General features: G+C 40.5%; 1 protein-coding gene across 1 annotated transcript in view; it reads right to left on the reverse strand.

The window, feature by feature from the left end:
• Window positions 1-225: 225 nt before the first annotated feature.
• Window positions 226-22,958, reverse strand: part of SPMIP7 (sperm microtubule inner protein 7) — a 34,481-nt gene continuing 11,748 nt past the window's right edge. The window contains exons 5-9 of the mRNA XM_073329649.1: window positions 21,815-21,882; window positions 20,688-20,729; window positions 20,050-20,157; window positions 4,287-4,394; window positions 226-443 (exon numbers count right to left, since the gene is read on the reverse strand). Of these exons, the coding sequence (XP_073185750.1) occupies window positions 320-443; window positions 4,287-4,394; window positions 20,050-20,157; window positions 20,688-20,729; window positions 21,815-21,882 (450 nt within the window). The 3' untranslated portion in view covers window positions 226-319. The remainder of the gene's footprint in view (window positions 444-4,286; window positions 4,395-20,049; window positions 20,158-20,687; window positions 20,730-21,814; window positions 21,883-22,958) is intronic.

Raw genomic sequence — 22,958 nt, forward strand, 5'->3', positions numbered from 1 at the left:
ATATGCAATACAGTATATATGGGTAGCCCTTCTATACATCACTTTCTACCTTAATACTGAAATTCAATACAGTAATTATAGTTCAAACCGTGACGAGTCCTCCTACTTCTCAAATTATTTTAACCATAAAAAATAGCAAGTCATAAATACTGAGTATAGTAAGAACATGTAATAAAGACTAGCATGTCCACACAGACACCCACTTCTGTATTCTTTTACTATGGTTCCATTTTTAAGGTGTACGTACTATACACATTTCCTTCCTTCCCACCATTAGCCATTGGGACTCACAGTCACACTGGCAGCAGGGCTGGTATTGTTAAACCTTTATAGTTTCTCTTTCCACCTTGTTGAAAGAATTTTGAGGATAAACTGGAGTAAGTATTTGAGACAAAGGGCCCTGGTGATTGAATCGAGATGAGCGGCCACACTTTGCTATGTATCTGCAATTACAAAAAGAAGAAAATCTCTTTTAAAAATAATCTTTTTTCATATTTCTCAGAAACACATTCTTTGCTAACCGTTGTGACCACTGACTCTGGAGAAAATGTATACAATTCACAACAGTTCCACACTATTAGATTCAGCCAGCTCAACAATGGTGGCAGGAAATTCATCAAAGTTGTCTTTGGTGGCACTCTCCCACATCCAGCCCAGGCAAAGTGTTCCATTGTATTCTGAGGTGTTATGGTGAAGACATAGAGCCAGATTCTGACAGTATGTAGCTAGCAGTGAATCCCCCTGGCATAAGAGAACTCCTAGCTAGCATAAAGCTGGCATAGGCAGTTCCTACACCAGATGTCCCCAATCCCTGGCATACAGGCCATTTAAGGACCCTATACCTGTGATGTAGAAAGATTTAGAAAGTTTAGAAAGTTAGAAAAATTTCTCAATTATTGTAATTCTCATCAGGGCCTGGGTTGGTGCAGAAAAGACTAGATTCAAGAAGCTGTAACTTCCTGGCTCCCCCTGCTTCTCCTGCACTAAGCCCAGATTGGCTGTAGGACAGAACCTGGCTCATTATGTCTTGTGGTGGGAGCAATGGCTGCGGACTCAGGTTTTACAGATTGTATGAGTGCCAACTCATTTGCTTTCACTGAGAATACCAAATTTGTTACTGCTTTCCCATATTTTCCTTAGCAGAATTAATTTATGTTACACTGTATGTACCTATGGGATACCTACCACACGTACACATGAGTGACTCAAATTCTGCCTTTATTTACACTTGTATAACCCCACAGATTTCAATGGGTGGATTGCATTGGGTGTAAATCAGAGCAGAATGTGGTCCTATGTCTTTTAAATCCTACTTTACCTTTTGTGCACTTCCCCAAACAAATCCGTTCTCCTCTTCTTTAAAGCTCCCTTTCGTGTTCTTACAAAGTGCCACTTGCTCAAAATCCAACAAACAGCATGCTGAAAGGAACCAATCCTTCTCTCCAAAAGCAATCAAATGCTATGCACACTCAATTATGAGTTTACTACTTATTTAAACAAAATCAGTGGCAACCCTGTGTTGAAAAGATAAGAAGGCTTATACAGTAGAACCTCAGAGCTATGAACACTAGAGTTACGAAAGACCATAATGTTTTGTTCAGAATTACGAACACTTCAGAGTAACGAACAACCTCCATTATTGAGTTGTTCATAACTCTGAGGGTCTACTGTAATGATAAGATCATCATATTTATACCACACTATGTATTCCATGTGGATTTTTATTTGATGAATGGCTATGGACAGATATTTCAAACAGAGACCAAAACGTTAAAAGTTGCAAAACAAAAACATTCTACATTCTCTGTAACATTCCCTAGTAGATCATGTCTCAACAAAATATTTCTAATGCAGTATTCAGCTCCCATATTTCAATTGCACTAAAAGACATTGAAATGATCTATTACCCAACACCCCAGTATCTGAGCACCACACAAATAATAATAATAATAATAATAATAATAATAATAAAAATACTTTATTTATAAAAGAATGATATTCACGTTCAAAGATGAAAGGACAATTTTGTGCTGTTGGATAGTCCATGTGACCCTATTGATTTCAGCAGATTTATGAGCAGCCTAAAGAATTTCACCCCAGATATTGTGCATCTCTATTCAAATTAAATAAAGTGCAGAAGTTGTCTAGAATATTGCCTGGTCTGTCCACAGCTGAAAGTTTAATGAACGTTCATGTAAAAAGTATATTAGCAGAAGACTACAGTAATCTCCTGTGTTGCCCTTAATTGTCTTTAAGTGGGAGTTACAGAACAATGAATCTATAGTGCTATGTCAAATGAGGTAGCCACAAAGATATCCATCACTGAGAGTCCTACATATCAATAGTGTTACAATAAGGGGAGTCCATAAAGACCAAAATGTAGAAACAAAATGGATCATCATCCATGAAAGCAATAAGAGGATGAGATAACCTCCCCACAAAAGGAGACTATGGGTCCATTAAAAAATACACTCCATTTCCTGGTTAGAGTGATCGGACCCAGAAATACCAGAATTCACCTCTCCATCACAGGTCATTAATGGCCCCATCCTGTGCCACTGAAATCAGTGGGACTTTTGCCATTAACTTAAAAAAGTGCAGGATGAAACCGTATGTGCTATTCTCCAATATGTAGTGTGCTGACCAATTCCTGGGTACTCAGAGGATCTGCATTTTTGTTTTTAACACAGCAGTTTCAAATATAAGGCTATATTCTGCCATCTTAACTCATGGTGAATAGTATCTCACTCCATGAGTAATCCTACTAAAAGTAAAATATATCTGTTATTTACTCATAGAGAAAGGCATTTCTCAGTATGAGTAATGGTGCCAGAATCTAGTCCACAGTGCCTGTTTATACTCTCTGTGTCTTTCTCACACACACCCGTTACAAAAGCCCTGTGACTCTGCCTGGTTTCCAGAAACACCCCATTAGCACAGGACAAGAATCCTTTCACACATTACAGAAAAAAAAATCCATGCGCTGCCATATGGATTAATTTTTGCAAAATGTCATGACAAATTTTGTCCCTATTTTTAATGAGTGAAGTCCAATTGTAGAACCAGAGAAATGCTTAGTTGCACTGCTTACTGCATTTGCATGATAACCCCGCAGAAAGTCAAAGGAAATAACAGACATATTTTATTTTCTCAGATCGCATTTGCACCTGATTCTTTGCTTTTGAAATTTGATATTTGTCTGAATGCTGCCAGTGATCTCTGCAGAGGCACATCAGCATCCATGTGTGTGACATTTAAAAGTAACTTGGTCTTACAGCAAGCTGATTGAGTTCAGCTCGATTAGCCTATAAAATCTCAAAGACCCGGTTGTGTATTTTCAATCTTTATAACCTGAAAACTGCTATTATAGAAGAATGCCTATTTTCCAAGTATAGCCACAGAAGAAAAAGGCAGAGGTATCAGGAGAGAGTGCCAGTATGTCACACTCAGTCACGAACCGTTTTGACAGAGGAATTCTTTAGTAGCCAGTCAGCTCCCCCTGTACTGGTGAAAGTGTATATTGTCTTAAAACTAATCAAAATAAAAGAGTGTTTAAAAGATGAATGTCTTAGAAATTAGTGGAGACTTCAATGTCATCGTAAAGTCTTAGATCACTCTGGGAGAAAAAATAGTTCATGATCTAAAGGGGAGATACAAAAGCATATAGGGGAGAGGACAACAAATAATTATTAAATAATTCTCCAGCTGCTTCTGGGGAGGAAAGCAGGATAGAGAATCACAGGAGGGACTTTTACAATGAAAATGCTTGGCAAGGCGCTCAGCTACTGCAGTGATGAACCTGGTATAGAAGGGGAACACAGAGTGATGAAAACTGTAACAGTTTTCTGTGAGGAAAGCATCCATGTCTTCAGGGCTTCAGACCCGCCAACAAAATGCAACCTCATATTTGGCATTATTAAATGTAATATAGTCCAAAAAAATTCAGCACAGACAGATCTCAACCAAAACTTAAACACAGGGGTCATAATCTAGCCAACATATCCAATCATGTAACGTGGAAACAATCACTATTTCCTGGTTAAACTCAGCATTAATGTACATTTTAATGAATTCCTGTGGTAAAGCTTAAAAGGAATCGTGAAAACCAGGAACGATCTTAGATTGTCTTGGCAGCCACATGATTCGATTTGACGCGCAATATTTTTCTTTAAACCAAGGAAATGTCATGCTTCAAATTTAATTGTTCTTTAATTAAATAACTATAATTAGGACTTTTCCTCTAATGTATCTGAACAAATTGAGTAATACGCCTTACACTTACTTACCCATGCATTTGTGCAATTATCGATGGGGATGTTGATGGAAGATTAGAATTTGCCGGGTGGGTTGCTGTCCAATGAACCTTGCCAGTGTATCCAGGGATATTCGGAGTGCTACAGGAAAAAGTTAAAAGGGGGAAGGGCAGAAAAGGACTAAATTAAATGAGTACAGGCTTGAAATAATCAATCACAGACAGTTGTAAAACCACTAGCTTGTATTTCTATATCCAAGGTAGATAGGTGATACAGGGTGTAAATGTGTGATATTATATTGCATGAAAGCACCGGGCCTGATCCCCAACTGATATAAATTGTCATAGCTTCTTTGACATCAATGGAGCCACAATAATTTACACCACCTGAAGATCTGGCCCACAAGCTCAATTTTGATTACAGAGGGCAAAAATCCATTCTCCAGTGTTTCTCATCTTGTTTTGAAATGATGGGTTTTATTTGATTGTCTGTACATTACTCATGACCAAGAACAACATTTCACCAAGAGGAAAGAACTAGAAAAAGTGGTTCACAAAAGCACTAAAGCCAATATTTCAAACATGGATTACATTTTCGGTGGGATTTAGGTCCCAATTTCAAACATGGCACTTAGGTGACCTCCTTTTGGCAGCTCAGTCTGAAATTTTTGGCCTATGCCCAAAGTTCTTGCAACAGAGGTTCCCAAACTTTTTTTGCTGAATGCTCCCTGTGCTTTGGAGGTTCATGTCACATGTGCAGCTGCCTCTTTCTAAGAAACAGTATTTCCATGGATGCCTGAGGTCTGGGAGTCCAGCCCGCGAGCATCCCTTGTCAGGTACATGCTCCAGGTGGGTGATCCCAGCAGGACACCGAAAGCTGGACTTCACCCCTCTCCTTGTGACCCTAGGACTCCCCTGTGTCACTGACAGGCCACAGGCTTCTGTGGCCTTGGCACAATCCCCAGCACGCATAAGCAAGGGCCTGTGCTGGCAGGGAGAAATTACCTCCCGAGGGGACCCATGCACATCCGCTTCTGAAGAGATGAATGAGCTTGACTGAGTCACCCCTACTCCCTGCCCAGGAAGAGACCACTCCCCCTCTCTCCTTGTACCCTTCCTCCTCCTTGTGCTACCAGCCTGGCAGGAGCTGGCGACTCAGATAGTGAAACATATTCTTATTTTATCAACAATATTTTGAAGAAACAAGAAAAAATCCGTAACTAGTCAGGTCATTCGGTGCCCTGCTAAACTCCTTGTGCCCCCTCCCCCACAAGAAGGGGTTCCCCCAAGTTGAAAACCGACATCCGACAACAATTCTACAGTTTTGCAAATTTCAGGTATGATTTCTGGTATATTATTCTGGGTGATTTTCCTAAAAAAAAATTTACATTGCTCCTGTTCTATTGGATACAAAGCATTGAAGCATCAATACATTTTTATCTTATACAAGCAGTTTAAGATGTTAGACGTATATTATTAAAAAATCCAATGTAACATCTGAATTTTTACTAGTGTCTTTAATTTAATCTTATTTAGCTATCCATATAAAGAAAAGAAACAAAGATGTGCAATGATACAATATGATTCAGGGAATCCATCCTGGATTATGGCCTAATCCAGTGGTTCCCAGACTTGTTCCGCCGCTTGTGCAGGGAAAGCCCCTGGAGGGCCGGGCCAGTTTGTTTCCCTGCCGCATCCGCAGGTTCGGCCGATCACGGCTCCCAGTGGACGCGGTTCGCTGCTCCAGGCCAATGGGAGCTGCTGGATGAAGCAGCCAGTACGTCCCTCAGCCCGCGCCACTTTCAGCAGCTCCCGTTGGCCTGGAGCAGCGAACCGCGTCCACTGGGAGCCGCGATCGGCCGAACCTGCGGACATGGCAGGTAAACAAACCAGCCCGGCCCGCCAGGGGCTTTCCCTGCACAAGCGGCGGAACAAGTTTGGGAACCACTGGCCTAATCCATCAAAAAAATTAAGCACATGTTTAACTTGAAGTACATAGGTAGTCTGGTTAGGACTACTCACTTTCTTAAAGATAAGTACTCGCTTAAATGCTTTGTTGGATGGGCAAGAGTGCTCAATACTTGGCAGGATTGAGCCTTTGTATATTACTTGATAATTCATACAAAATGAAATACACTGACAGTCAATGATAAAGAGAAAAGGAAAGTTTTCATGTGAGATGCAAACAGATTGAGGAAAGATTTTTAGCTATAGAGGGCAGCATAACTGAAAGATCAACTCCTAAATGGCAAGAGTTGTTGGGAGGGGAAGGAGAGAAGACAGAAGCAGGTTGAAAGAGAGCTGGAGGAGTAAAAGCATGTGAGGTCAGAGAGGGAGCCCATGCATAGTTTAAAAAATGTCCATTTTTATATGATATAGAATTAGGGGCAACCAGTTATTGACATCAGTAGTTAACTACTTCCTGTTCTGCCAGCTCAAAATAGGTAACCATTGAACTATATATTTACCCAGACTGCCCATACACAAGCAGACAAGTCTTTCATGACAAGCTGTTTCAGCCTGTGACTCAGCTAAGTACAAGGGACTGTAAAGTACAAGGGACTATAAACCCTTTTGTGGGCTCGTACATTCTGCAAATAACAACAATGCCCATTTAGGAACTGCTTCCGAGGTGCTTTCTGACACCCGTGTGCTCCCTAGAAAAATAAATCTTAGAGCGTGAGATAGTACATAGCTATTAATTTTCAGTGCAATGACCAGAAATCCCTTTAAGCTAAATTCAGTGCAGGATTCAAGAATCGACTTATGGGAGAGGTGGTTTATTAAATAATTCTTTGGCTGTGTACCTAGGCAATTTTTTACTCTAATTTCTCATTGGGGTAGAGATAATGTTAAAATGCTGCATCTATAGAGTATGTGACACAGAGATAAAACATGACGTATTTGTTGGAAAATTCATTTGTCCCACAAGAGATTCAATCCTCTGGACCAGCTAAGCTGTGCTCAGCATAGGAACATCAGAGGGGAAAGGTGGATTTTATGTCATGCCCACTCAGATCCAGTGGCTGATGGAAGGCTGATCTGGTCAACAGTATTACACAGGAGTAGTTTTGGGGGTGCTCTATGTTATATCTAGCTACCCATGGCTCCAAGGGGCTTTTCATGAGTTTTTTTTCTTATCTCCTTTGTCATGCTCCTACATCAGCAGAGGTGGCTTGCAGCCAGGACAGCAACTCTATGCCACCTGAGGATTCCCTTTACTTATGAGGAATCACCACATAGCTGGTCAAACCAGCATTTCTGCTGCTTTGTGGCACCATCGCAGCACAAAGCAGCCTTAGCAGGCCTGAGGATCTGGGCTAATATTGGGGTACATTTTCTGAAATAGTTACAATGGTGTGTGTGCAAAACTCTGCCTTTTCGTGGACAAATGGACAATGATCTGGTTGCGTGCAGACCAGGCAATAGCACATACATATACTTATTTGCATGTGAAAATATCTAATGTGTGTATTCAAATACAGGGGTTTATAAGAACAATGGATACATTTGTGCAAACACATGCATTTAGCTATCTCGGATCATTTGGTCCATAAGGACTATTTTTAATCTTACTGTGATTGGAATTTTACTACCCCGATGATGTGATACTTACATTAGAACCTCAGAGTTATGAAAACCTCGGGAATGGAGGTTGTTCTGAACTCTGAAATGTTCGTAACTCTGATCAAAACGTTATGATTGGGGCTGAGTGGGGGTTGAGCACCCCCTGGGGAAAATTAGAAGCCAGCTTCTGGGTCCATGAAAAATTTTAAATCAAAATGGGGGTCCTCGGGTTGCTAAAGTTTGAGAACCACTTCAATATAATACTGTGTTAAATGTAAACTACTAAAATTAAAGGAAATGTTTAAAAATAATTGATAAGATAAGGAAACTGTTTCTGTGCTTGTTTAATTTAAATGAAGATGGTTAAAAGCAGCATTTTTCTTCTGCATAGTAAAGTTTCAAAGCTGCATTAAGTCAATGTTCAGTTGTAAACTTTTGAAAGAACAATCATAATATTTTGTCTCTGTCTCTTTGTGTGTCTCTGCTGCCTGATTGTGTACTTCTGCCTGATTGTGTACTTCTCCAAATGAGGTGTGTGGTTAACCGGTCAGTTCATAACTCTGAGGTTTCTACTGTAATAAGATATCATATAAGAATTGTTCATTAGACTCTCAGTTATAGAATGAAATGCTAATGACTTCCATGGAATTGCACCAGTGTGACAGAGAATTTGGGCCATTGCATGAAATCTCATAATATCTTGCAATATATCATAAGGCTAGTTGAAATTAACTCACATAACAACTGTATAATAGTGTAGACATCTGAGTCTTATTATGCATTGTGAAGCATCTGATTTGTAAAATCTTCCAACCTTTAAAGCTTGCAAAACCACCTAACCTAGCACTGCTAGTGACACAATTTAATTTCTTTCACTAACATATTTTCCTTGAAAAGAAGATAAGAGAAAAGCAACATGAATATCCAAATGTGCTATACAAACAGCAAAATGAGCGCGAGAGACAGTCCCAGATTCAGATTTGTTCTAGATTGTTGTCTGCCTTTTAGAAGTGATTCACAGAGTTAACATACTTCATAGCATGCTGAAGGATGTTACACTGAAAGAGGAGGAGGCTATGTAAAGAGAAGCTAAAAGTACCAGGATACTAAGAAAGCCTACACTACGTTAACCAGCTGCCCTCATGGGAACCTGAAGAAGGGATGCAGAAATGTGCTGCGGTTATGCGTGTGATAAGGTAGAAGAGACTGAGGTTAAAAAAATACCCCTTTGGTTTTTGTTTTTGGATCACGCTGTCTAGTTCTCTTGTGTTTTCTTTGCTGAGATGTTGAACCAGATCATCTCTGCTGAAAAAAACAACTGAGTGCCAGGCTACAACTGGCAACATGCAACACTCTTTGTGGTTAGGCTTCTCGTCATCAAGTTTTCTTTCTGTCACCATGACGTTTCTCTCATCTTGCTCAGATGCTTCCTTGTTATTACACTAGCAGCCCTCACTCCCCACAAAAAACAAAACAAGCCTCCACCATATTCAATGCATAAGCAATTGAAGCTGTACAAGGCCTAAGATTTCAAACAGAAATTGGGTGCATCCATTTGTGGTTGCCCATTTTGAGACACTTTAAAGGGGCCTGATTATCAGAAAGTGCTCGGTAACTGTTCTCTGAAAATCAGAAAGTGGTTTAAGTTGGGCTCCTGAAAACTGAGGCACTCAGAAAGAGTAATCACTTTTGAAAATGTAGGTTTTAAAGTTCCCTGTGCTTTAGCTTGAGTGGTAAACAGGTTCATGGTCATTGTTAACTCTCCCTGCAAAACAGAAACTTCTGCAAAAGAGTAATCTTTCACAGAGACTGCTAAATGATCATTATACACTGCTCTTAGAGCAGGGAAGAGCTCCCACAGCTCCTTATTCCTTCTTAGACCCTAGTGCTTCAGTTCCACAAACAGAAAGCACTGAATAAAGCCATAATGTGCTCACATGAAGCGTTAAAGAACACCTACAGTAGGTTAGAGTACCTAAGTCTGCTTCTGATCTTGTTTATATCTGTTTTATTTAGTGTGTGGTCTTACTTCTGATTTACATACATGTAAGATCAAAACTGGGTATTTTGTTAGTTACAACTGTGAAAAGCAGATGAAAAACACTACCATAAACTAATGGCATATTTTGATTTGGTAGTGTTTCACACTCACTTTGCACTAGTGTAAATGATAGAGCTGGGTGGGAAACAGTTTTCCTGTGAGAGTTTTCAAGAGTTCAAAATTTTTCCCATCCCAAAATGGAGGGAAAAGTTCTAAATCACAAAAATATTCACAAACTAATCATCCGAAAAAATCCTGGACTGGGTCAAATATAGTACACACGAACTAAAATCTTGAAATAAAAAATAGTTTTGAACAGAAAAATGTAACTTTTCATTTTGAAAATGTCAAAACAGGACTTTTTGATAATTTTGAACCCAATAATTTTTTTATTGGGAGATTCATCAAAATGAACCCTTTCCCGCAACAGTTTCAGTTTTGCCAAACTGTCATTTTCTGATGAAAAAGATGTTACTCAGAAAATTTCTTACCAGTTCTAGTAAATGAATACACAAGGTGAAAGACATTGGAAGGACCCTGTGTCTATCTAATTATGGTCTATGAAGTTTCTGTTATGACTTGAAGATGGTTCAGGGACACATAAAAACAGTGAGCTAGAGGCTGATCTCAACCCACGTGTATATTTGGAGTAACACAACTAAAGTCACGTGTGAGATCATAATCTGGCTCAGTGTGTTTAGGGCACTGACAGTAAGGGTGCTGATAAACTTGGAGGAACATCTACAAAGAAAGGGAATATAAGTTATCGGAGGAGAATGGTTTGAGTGCAGGACTTGGAACTCCAGGGGCTTTATCCTTTAGAGACTGCATGTACAGAGCTCCCACTGCAAACAAAAGCTTGCAGGAGTGGGTCTTCGAAGAGCTAATTCTGCCTCTGACACCAACATCAACTGTGGCCTTGCACGAGTCATTTAACTTTATTTCCTCAATTTTCATATCTGGAAAATAAGTGTAACTCTTACTGGACAGAAGTGTTAAGGAGATTAATTAGTTAACACTTGAAAAGTGCTGCTAAGCAGAAAGTCTTAAATGTTAGTTAAACAGTGTGTGGGTGTGAGTGAGTGACTGCATGTAGCACTGCCCTCTACTGAAGGGAATGAAAACTGCTGATCTATTTGTCACAGGCCTTATATCAGGGGTGGGCAAACTTTTTGGCCTAAGGGCCACAACTGGGTATGGAAATTGTATGGTGGTCCACGACTGATCACGAAATTGGGGGTGGATTGCATGGATTGGGGGAAGGGATAGCTCAGTGGTTTGAGCATTGGCTTGCTAAACCCAGGGCTGTGAGTTCAATCCTTGAGGGGACCATTTAGGGATCTGGGGCAAAAATTGGGGATTGGTCCTGCTTTGAGCAGGGGGTTGGACTAGATGACCTCCTGAGGTCCCTTCCAACCCTGATATTCTACGACTCTATGAGGTGAGGGCTGTGGCTGGGGATGAGGGGTTGGGGTTGCAGGAATGTGCTCTGAGCTGGGACCAAGGGATTCAGAGGGAGGGAAGGGATCAGGGCTGGGGTAGGGAGGTGGGGTGCAGGCTCTGGGCGGCGCTTACCTCAAGCAGCTCCAAGAAGCAGTGTCATGTCCCCGCTCCGGCTTCTATGTGCGAGGCGCGGCCAGGTGGCTCTGCGTGCCACCCTGACCACAGGTGCCGCCCCTGCAGCTCTCATGGGCCATGGTTCCCAGCCAATCGTCGCTGTGGGAGCAGCATGGGGAACCACTTGGCTACCCCTATGCGTAGGAGCCCGAGGGGGGACATGCCACTGCTTCTGGGAGCTGTGTGGAGCAAGACAAGCCCTCCACCCGACTCCTTGGTTGGAGTGCCAGAGCAGGGCAAGTCCTGGACCCCACTCCCCGGCGGGAGCTCGAGGGCTGGATTAAAACATCTGGAGGGTCGGATGCGGCCCCTGGGTCGTAGTTTGCCAGTCCCTGCCTTATATTGTTAATGAGTGCCAGATAACCTTATTTAGCTCAGGAGGCAAGGGCCAGTGCTTTGAAGCAAGAGAATTTGAGTTCTGTCCTGACTGCTGTGTAGTTCCAGGAGGCTGTGATACGGAGCAGTGTGAATAACAGAAAGTGATGTTTGTTACAATATGTAAGGTACAAAAACAGTGAGAGACAGATGCAGCATTAAAGCTGCCACTTCAGGCGATCTGTTAGCTCTCACTTTAAGAAACTTTGCTATGTAAGTTGGAATTTACTAAGTGTTACTACATCATGCATTAGTTAGTTACAGCCGTGCCAGGAATAAAAAAAAATTGTTCATGCAGTGTCTGTCACACCAAGCGTTTACTGGTGCCCCCCACATGAATGCTACAGAGGAAATCCCCTTCAACAGTGTGGGAGTTTTTTCCATTGACCCTTAGAACACCTGCAGAACTAAAATATCACTTAGACCATACTCTCATTGCAACAGCTGATGGGGGAAGGGGTCAGATAAAGGAAAAAGCTGGTGGCTGGCAGATGGAGGAGAAAAAGACCTATAAAGACATTTAAATAAACAGAGTAAGGTGGCGTCATGAATCCATGTGCTAAAGTTAGAACAGAGTTTTCTCTTGGTATTGAAAATTAACCTTCTTATGCATTTTTGAATGAAATATTTTTGTTTGTTAATTAACATGAAAATTAATTGTGTCATTACTTATAATATTCATAAATGATCTGGAAAAGGGGGTGAACAGAGAGGTGGTAAAATTTGCAGATGATACAAAATTCCTCAGGATAGTTATGTCCAAAGCTGAATGCAAAGAGTTACAAAGCGATCTCACAAACTTGGGTGACCGGGCAACAAAATGGCAGATGAAATTCAATGTTGATAAGTTCAAAGTAATGCACATTGAAAAACATAATCCCAAATATACATACAAAATGATTGGGTCTAATTTAGCTGTTCCCACTCAAAAGAGAGATCTCGGACTCATCGTGGATAGTTATCTGAAAACATATGCTCAATGTGCAGTGCCAGTCAAAAAAAGCTCACAGAATGTTAGGAACCATTAGGAAAGGGACAGATAAAAAGACAGAAAATAGACAAATGCCACTATATAAATCCATGGTAGTCCACATCTTGAATACTATGTGCCTTTCTGGTTGCCTCATCTAACAAAAGATGTACTAGAATTGGAAAAAGTGCAGAGAAGGACGACAAAAATTATTAGGGTATGGAAAAGCTTCCATGTGAGGAGAGATTAAAAGGACTGGGACTATTCCTTTTAGGAAAAAAAAGATGACTGAGGGGGATGGGACAGGACGACCGGGGATGGATCACTTGATAATTGCCCTGTTCTGTTCATTCCCTCTGAAACACCTGGTACTGGCCACTGTCAGAAGACACGATACTGGGCTGGATGGACCACTGGTTTGACCCAGTAAGGCCGTTCTTATGTTCTTATCATTTTCTTTTTATTTATTGGGAGGATGGATTTCAAAAGCAGCTAAGGAATTTAGGAGCACAAATCCCATTGAATCTCAGTGGGGCTTGGGTTCCTAAATCACTTTGATGTTTTTGAAATCTCCTCCTTTGTGTAACTAGCTCACATGACTTGCCTTACTCTTTGAAAATGCACAGGAATTGGAGTTTCACCAGCAATCCCACAGTATGCATGTTTGCAAGAGGAGTTCACCCGGACATAGCCAAATTTTGAAAAATACTCAACAGCCAACAGATCTCATTATGACACTGGGCCAGTTCTTCATAATAGCTCAGCACCCAACAAGCATCCAGCATACTGAACTCTTCTGGAAATCTGGCCCTAACTGTAGCTGTTGATTTATTTTGAAAATCTGGACCACAGTCCACTTTTCTCATTATCTCATTACTCATAACTTCTCCCTGCCTGACAGTTGGCCAGCTACGTAATGTACAAAAACAGCTTCATTATTCATTTTTTACAAACAAATAAAAAAACAAGCAAACTAGTTAGTTCAGCTTGTTTCAAACCCCAAAGTAGCTCCAGAATAAATGACAAAGGCCCCAGTCCGTCAAAGCACATAAACATGTGGTCAATTCCATCCCTATAAGCAAAGCACTTACACACCTGTGTGAGTCCCATCAGCTATAATGGGACTTATGCAGGAGTGTAAGTGCTTTGATGAATTGCGGGCAGGGAGAAGAGATAAAGAGAAGGAAAAGAAAACAAATATGAAAACAGGAAGTAAGGAGATAAGTGCGAAGAGCAGGAGGAAGCCAGATAAAAGTGACGGGGAGGGACAAGACACACAAAGAGCAGACCTAACAGCCATGGTGTTAGTGTTGCCCAACATACTTTTTTGGGGCAAAATTATATAGAAAACTGGCAATAAATAACCAGAACATTTACTTTGGAAGCTCACTTGACTATCACACACACAGAAAAGTTTTATGTCTGCCCGTTTGCTTTTCTAATGACATGTATTTCACCCTTTCTTAAAATCCTAGGTGCTTCCAGTCCTCAGACATGTGTTCCAATGTAATAAAGGTGAAAGAGGAAGGATGGATCAAACCCAGTGTGTTTATAGCCAGCTCGGGAGTGAAACTGCAAACAAAATGTCCTTAACAATGGCCTACTCAGGGCTGGCCTGGTGATATGCAGTGCATTTGCCATTTGGGATCTCTTACTGGGTGACGAGGAGCAAGAGATTACATTGAGAAATCAATTTCCAGGTCTCTCTCATGGCAACGCAGACTGATCATGCTAGGTCACTGAGCCAGACCACAAATATGATTTGGATTAATATAAATATAGGTTCAGAAGTTTAGCATCTGTGGCTAAGTCACAGGTTCCTTATATGGGAGTGGGGTTCCACTAGTTATTTTGTGTCTGATTCACACAGGGAAAAAATGGTTTATGAGAACAAATACATCTCTGTATCTTTATTTGTATTTCACGCTCAATGAATTTTTTAACAGACCACGCTTAAAACAGTATTATAGAGGAATTCCAGTCTCGTGATTAAGGCACTGGACTGGGATTCAGGAAATGTGGGTCTGATTACTGGGTCTGCCACAAATTCTCTGTCCAACTCAGCCAAATCACTTAATATCTCTGCATCTTGGTTCCCCATCTGTAAATTGGAATAGTACTATTTCCTGGTTACACAGTAATCTCTTCAGGGCAAGGACTATATTATGTCTATGTATAGCATCTTACACAATAAGCCCCCAATCTTGGTTGGGGTCCTTAGTACCACAGTACAAATAATAATGACCAGAGTTTGTTTTTTTCTAATTCCTTTAAAAGTAAAAAGATGGCTTTCTATTCCCCAACAGGGGAGAACGGATGGGCCCAAGAGGAATACACTAACCTGCTCACCACCTCTCTTCCCCTTTGTCTCTGCAATCTGGCCCACTGTCTGCCCCTGAAGAACTGGTTTCAGATTTGTTACTGCTCTTATTGATAAATACTTTCTTGCAGGGCCTGGGGAAGAACATGAACTTGCCCCAGAGCACTACATGAAAGTGATGTCATCACCTTAGTGCTTGACACAGGAATTGCACCTGATCTTTAACAAAACATTGAAAGTGACTTACTATATAAACTGTGTCAAATGCAGTGGGAAAAAAACAGAAAATTATTTTTCTGTTATCTGTTTAAATTACAGTAAGCTTACCATTTAATACTAGTATGTACCAAATAGTAGGTAAGGCCTAACAATAGTGGGTACAGAATTCTCAGATGGAAGTTTGATTTGCAAGACTCTTGCTTTCTACAGCAGCCTATGAGATTTCCAGCTATGTATTTGTCAGTCCTTCTGGCTACAAAAAGTCCACTTCACCTACAGTAACAGTTTATATTTCTGAGAAGCAGGAAAAGAGGGACATGGCAAATAGAGAATGCTGGGAATGTGGGCAGGGAACGTGGTGCTTATTTGGACAGTGCCACCACTTCAGTTTCAAGGGATATGTCTACACTGCAATAAAACACCCACGGCTGGCCCATGTCAGCTGACTGGGGCTTCTGGAGCTCAGGCTGTGAGACCATAAAACTGAAGTGTAGATGTCCAGGCTTGGTCTGGAGTCTGAGCTCTGCAACCCTGTGACAGGGGAGGGTCCCTGAGTCTGGGCTTCAGCCCAAACCTGGATGTCCACCTGCAATTCTATAGCCCAGCAGACCAAGCCCTGTGAGCCTGAGTCAGTTGACATGGGTCAGCCATGGGTGATTTATTGCAGTGTGGACATACCCATAGGGTTAACATAGTGACCATATATTTTAAAAAATGTATTTCAGGATAACCATTTTCTATTCTTTTGTGCTTCAACTCAACCAGAAGTTATGAATGATGAAGACTGGATGAAATTCTATTGGATGAAATTCAGTGTTATGCAGGAGGACGGACTAAATGATCATAATGGTCATGTCTGCCCTTAAGATCTATAAATTTAGAATCTTTTATTTAGGCTTAGTGGATATGGTGTCTATACTAGGAGTCAGATTCTGATCCCCTTAATCACAGGGAATAGCATCTTAATCTGCAAATAGTGCCACTGAAATTAGTAGGGCTACCTGAAGAGTAAGGTGCTACTCAGAGTGAGTAAGGGTAGCAGCACTTGGCGCTATTTAAAGTAATGTGCATTCTGCATTAAATTAATAGAGATGACTGGACCTAATGATTACTAGAGAACACAACAAAACCAGCCATCCCCATACCTGCTACAGACATTTGTTTAGCATATGTTCTGAAATTTGTGATGCAGGCCCATCTCTCTGACAAGGGGAATTTGCCTTTTCTGCAGAAGAGAGGGGGGACATTTTTAGAGCTTATTTTTACCACAAAAAAATATACCTCCTGTGGTTTCCTTACAAATGTGGACTACCCCAGATCACTGAAAACTATAGAAAGAAAAGATCTAGCCAATGAGAAACTACACAAAAAACAAGTTTGTTCATCTTTTGTTTTACCACCTTTATGTGTTACCCCAGCTTTCCAGGTAAGTGCTTCTGACCAGCTCAGCTTGCTTAAGAAAAATTCAGGAAGGACATAACAAGAAAAAAAATATTTTCAAGTTCATAATGTAAGTAAAAGGAAATCATATATTTAATAGAATATAAACAGCTTTTATAAACTCAGAGGACATCTAGTGGCCAAAGCTAGTACTCACTTGTTTAGCATTATAACACTCAATCTTATCATGAGACATCCCAGTTTTCCGTGACCAAAAGCCAAAATTCTCTGGTAAAAAAACATTAAAATCTGCATTTTTCCATGATTAAAATGAAACGCTGAACTTTAGTTTCCTTAGCCACAACCAGGATAACAGTATTTCTTGTTTTGGACCAGGACAGTCTCCTTTTTAAGCCCTGTCCCAGACGTCCTGACTTTTTTGGCAAAACTGGGCAAAAGCAAATGGGACAAATGCCCAGTTTTGCCGTTGGGGGGCACAGAGCAACATTTTGTGGGGGCTTGGGCTGTCAGTCCCTGCCCCAGGCAGCTCAGGCCAACCCTGTGCAGTATCCTGTTTTCACTTTGGGAAATATGGTCACCCTAACTTTCATTAAAATTAGTTAATATGTTTTCATTTTTTCACAAAACATAAAAACTAAAGATTCTCTGTAAAAATGCAAATTCTGTGTTTTTCCCCACGACAAACAGATTTCTAGGGCTCCTAATTATCATTTAGAAACAATGCCTTCTTTTTTCTATCTATGGACTTGTTCATTAATATTGCAGTGTAACACAGTAATAGTCAGTTATATACTAATTTAGGATTGGACTTTTCCTTACTCTTCCCCCTTCACCCCCCGCTCTCCCCCGCGGGGAAAAACAGAATGCTGAATTCCAGAAATTGCCGTCCTTGTAGTATGCCTCAGAAAATTCTACATCTCCTTGTAGTGGTTTTGTTAAGGACGTTGTATTAAATGCATCTGATGTGACTTGACTTTTTATTTGTTTAATATTGTGATTCTGTGCATGTCACAAAAGAATACGGCTATATAGCCATGTATCCTATGTATGCAGAGTGATAGCGTACATAAATTGCTACATTCTTCTCCAAAACTATTGAGTTCTTATACTTGTTTCTCCCAGGACTTTACCCTGTTATGTTTATTGAAAGTATGGTAAAAACTAAATCTTTGCCTTGAAAGGTTTACAGCGTCAAGAAGATTATAGTTAGCAGTAGGTATTAGGTGTCCAACCTTATACACATATGACAAAATTTTTAACTCAGGTGCTTAGTATCAAGCACAACTATTCATATTTAGACACCTAACAAGTGACTTTTCAGAAGTGATGAGCACTTCTAGTGCCAATTTCTAGCTCTTATTTTAATCAGTGGGAATTGCTCAGCGTCGGCCTTATCTGGAGCCCATTAAAATTAATGGAAAGACTTCAAGACTTCAGGGGACTTTGGACTGGGGCCCCTAACTTTGGAAAGTAAAATTTGAAAATGTTGGCCCCAGAAATTGGTTTTAAGGGTACGGTGTGTCTGTATCTCCCACTGACTTCAACTGGAGTTCTGGATGCTTAGCCCCTCTGAAAATCAGGCCTGTGATATCTAAAGTTGAGAACCTGAAAACAGAAGCATCCAAACTTAGAAACTACTTGTGAAAAACTGGGTCTGAGGCCATGATCCAAAGCCTCATTGAAGTTAACAGGAGCAGTCTTTCAATTGACTCAGTAGTAGATGTGGGTGAGGCCCTAATGGCCAGATTTACACAGGTGCTCAGGCACCTAAACACACAGATAGATGCATAGTGGGGCTTTCAAAAGCATCTAAGCAGGTTAGGTCCTAACTTCCATTGAAGTCACCTTTGTAAATCTGGTCCTAAGTGTTTTTCCCCAGTGGATCAACAGCAAAGGAAGGAATATATAATCCCTTATATATAACGTTTTCTGGCTCCAAACACTGTTCCATAGCCGCTGGACCATAAATAACACATTATAGAGACACAATGGTGTATAGGCACTATCGCAAGTAGTCTATACCTCCCAGTGTCTGCACTATCAGAGCAGATTTAGTTTGACAGACAACTGTGGGTAAGCTATTACAAACATGTTCTAGTATCATGGATAACACCACACTACTGAGGGATGGATATAAATTTACATATTTAACTTACATTAGTACAAATGTTTTCCAATCACAAAGATATTTTTCTTTACATATTTAAACCAAGGTCATTTAGCAAAATATCAATTAAACGTTCCATGAAAAGGAGTAAAATAGTTACAAGAAAATGCCCAGATTCCATGTCACTCATTTCTCCTCCATAGGGAATCAACCTGCATTGCCCTAATATCTGCCAGCAGAGGAGTGACAGTATTAAGCAGACATACAGTATGATATTTGCCATAATAATTCTTATCCAACAGAATATACACTTGGTGAAACACAGGAATTAATGAGGTTGAGAGGTGCTTCTAATTTATTTATCTTTTTCCAAAGTAACCCATCTATAGAATTGTAAATTAATGAAAACAGAAGCTTCTGCTTAACTTCATTTTCTCTGAAGTGCTTATTAAAGCAGTTTCAGGAACAACTATACCACAGGAAGTCTAATTTGGATAATGAATAAAAAGAGGCAAGAGAGAAAAAAAGCAAGACAGCTGAAAAAGCATCAGGTTTCTGAAAGATGGAAAAAGGTTTACTCTGAATTTCTGAAGGGCCAATGTTATTCCAGTTTTACATTACATCACCTCTACAAAAATGAGTAGCACTGTTCAGCACCAGATTGGAGTAGAGTAATGGAGAATCAAGCCCTAGGGTTCTGTGATGAATTCATTCATAGGTTAGGCTGCAGGTGGGAGATATAATCTAACACAAACATGAAGGATAAAGTTTGCCACACTGTACAAGATAATCCTATTAGCAAAATCTCCCCCCATCTTGTAGCTGCTGCTGTGACTACATTTTTTGTATCCAGACAGAATTGTCTTTTAAATTGGCTCAAATTGATCCATGTTTAACTACATTGTATTCTAATGGCCATTGAAGTCAATGGCTATCTTTCCTTTGACTGTAATGGCCTTTGGTGTGCTCAGTGAGCCACACAGTGAAAACCCTCTGGTACCTAAAACCCAACAATATCACTTGTGCAACAGACCCTCATACAGATCCCTCCATCCAGGATAGGGAAAATCCTATGTCCTTTCTTGTGCAAGACCAGGGCCTTGGGCCCTTTTCTTCTTTTCAAGATGACTAAAACTCCAGCAGTAGTTATAGTAAAAGCAAGGTAATAGAGGCAACATACTGAGCAGTTCTTGTGTAGCGAGGTTTTGAAGTTCGAACACTGCCAAGAGTAATCACATCTACACTGGCATTGTCTAGGTCTTCAAAATTCTCTGCACCAGCACAGCCACTGTTTGAATAAAAAGGAAAAGCAAAGACATATACATTATTCATAAGACAGCTGGCAGAGGCAGCTGAATCATACTTCAAGCTCCACATCTATAGTTATTTATTAAAATGGTCCACAAGAAAATACATGGAGATGAACTAGCCTTTGTGCAGTAATGTCCCAAGACAAAAACAAACACACAGAACCAGGAGCATATAATTAATGACAACTCTACCACATATGTGCAGTGATCAGTTTCGGGAAAGCTGGAAGTAACGTGAGAAACATCTGTCATCCCTATTTTTTTTTGACGTTTATACTGTGCCATAGTAAAGTATGATACCATTGAGATGAGGACACAATAGATCCTCATTCTTAACTCACAATATTGTAAATGAGGAGTAATTCCACTGAAGTCAGTGGAGTTACCCAAGAATAAGCAGAGGAGAATAGTCAAGCTGCAAACCTTGCATTACGAAGATGAGACAAATGGGCTGATTGCATTAAATCAAAACTGAAAAAATACATAATGTTGCTAAATCTTTACTTACGTGTAGAGAGGAATATGTTGAGTTCGAGAGCTTGGGCTTACACTGTGAAGAAAAATGCAAGATATATTAGTTATTAGAAAAAAGATGGAACTGATTTAACTGATTATTATGTTAAGCAAACTTTTTATGCAGCAAACATGAAAAGATAAAGAGGAAGTGACTTAGAGACCTATTTTTGAGGATGCACAGGAGTGGCAGAGACAAGTCCAAGTTTTGCTTTTGGAATGACGGGGGTGAAGGGATGAGATCAAGTAGTGGTGAATGATCTTTGTGCTGCGGGGCTGGCATATATGTGAATGTCCCTATTCAGCAGGCAGAGTTTTGGGGTTTCAAACCATATCACAGGTAATTGCTGTTTCAGTCACTGTGTGACAAAGCATTTTAATAACTGAGCTGCTCTTCAGAGGGAAGCTCAAATCCCATGGACTTCAATAGGAGATATATCAATTTAACATCAGGCTTGAATTTGCTCTCTCTCTCTCACTCTGTCCCTCTTGTTCTGATCCATCACATTAGGGCTTTGCTGTCCTTCCCTTCTCACTCTGCCTACCTGTCTTTTCTCCTCCCGCCCTCACCCTACCGTCTTCTATTTAATCTGTCCCTGGCTCACTTCCCATCCTCTCTTTACTTGTCCCTGACTCGCCCTCTGAGCCCCTACTGATCTTTCCCTGTTTTCTCCTACTGTTCAGCTGAAATGCATTGATAATTTCTAACACTACGAAAAAGGACAAAGTCTTGGATTTTGTAAATATATGCTACTTGTAAAATCTTTACAATAAAAACGCACCTGTCCATGAAACAGTCAGAGGTGCAGCAATTATACAGGAACTAGCTACTGGGAACCTCTCTAGTTACGTTTTCATGTCTAATCCTCCCACAGGATATATCTCAGGTATATTTTTCAATAAAATTATTAATGGAATATCTTTAACCTCTCTGATTACAGCAGGTTGGTGAAATGTACAATCACTGCAAGCTCAGCTGACATCACAATACACAACATGGAATCTGTGTAACTATCTTTGAAAAAAGAACTATACCATACACAGAGAGATAAACATGGTGGAGATAAACATAAAGGAAACATGGTGATTAAAAGACAATTAAAATATAAAAAAGAAACTTACAAATCAATTGGTTTTTGTGGTGAAGTAAAAGATCTTGTTTGAAATCTGTCCCAGAGGCCCCCAACAATCTAGAATCACAATCAGAATGCTTCTTGAAACATGAGCTCTGTGTAACACAATATCACTTAATTAGGTAAGCCGGATATATTTTTATGTGCTGATCCTGCAATCAGATCTGCTGGCCTGCGCAGACCCAATTGCAAAACTGGGCTTTAGTTCCCAAAATATCATTAATTAGACAACCAAAAGGTAGTGTACAGTCTAGACCAAAAGATATGAAGTTTTGAATCCTCTTTTTTTTTTTGAGAGCTGACTAAATTGAATCAAGTTGTTAACATATTGGAAGTGTCAGCCAACTGGGATGAGGGCAGTCTAGCCTAGTGGCCAGGGTCAGAGCCATAGTCTATCATCAGGAGCCAAAGCCAAGGATCAAAACCGGAAGGCAGAAACTGATCTAGCAGAGCTGGGGGTCAAGCTGGAGTCCATGGTCAGGAGCTAGAGCCAAGGGTCAAACTGGAGGTCAGGAACTGGACCAAGCAGGATATCACGCCAGGAGGGGTTCAAGGCAGGGGCAGGACAGAGGCAAGGCTAGGTGCAAGGCAGGAGCAGCAGGAACAAGGTAACACAGGAGCAAACACAGAGAAGACAGCAAACTGTGGCTGCTGCTGGCCTAAGAGCCAGCCTGCTGGCCTCTGCAGCCAGTTAGGTTGCATGGCTAATCAGGCAGCTTGCTGCAGGCCAGTTGCACTGATAGGCTTCAGGGAGACTAGCTCTGTTGCAGGCCCTGATTCCTGACAGGAAAATTTCAAAATGAACTGTGTTTCTCATGCACTTTTCCCTCAAAGGATTTAGTGATTTAGGTTATCACAAATAAACTCCTCTGTCCTCAGGCAATTTGTAGATATTATAGCAGTAACCTTAGGACCCATTATTTTAACAATTAAAATAAATAATTACATGAAATAAATACATTATATGCTTTTTCATGCTACAGGATAATTTCTGCTCTCATTTTTCACTGATGTTTTTCTTTCTCTTCTTTGACACTTTGCATGTATTACCTATTTTAGAAAAGAGAAAAAAAGATGCCAGTCCCTGTGAAGCCAGCTGAAATGCTGCTTTCTGAGTCAAGTGGTAGAGTCTC

Source organism: Lepidochelys kempii, chromosome 2 (assembly GCF_965140265.1).
Source record: "Lepidochelys kempii isolate rLepKem1 chromosome 2, rLepKem1.hap2, whole genome shotgun sequence".
In the NCBI taxonomy this organism is placed as follows: domain Eukaryota; kingdom Metazoa; phylum Chordata; order Testudines; family Cheloniidae; genus Lepidochelys; species Lepidochelys kempii.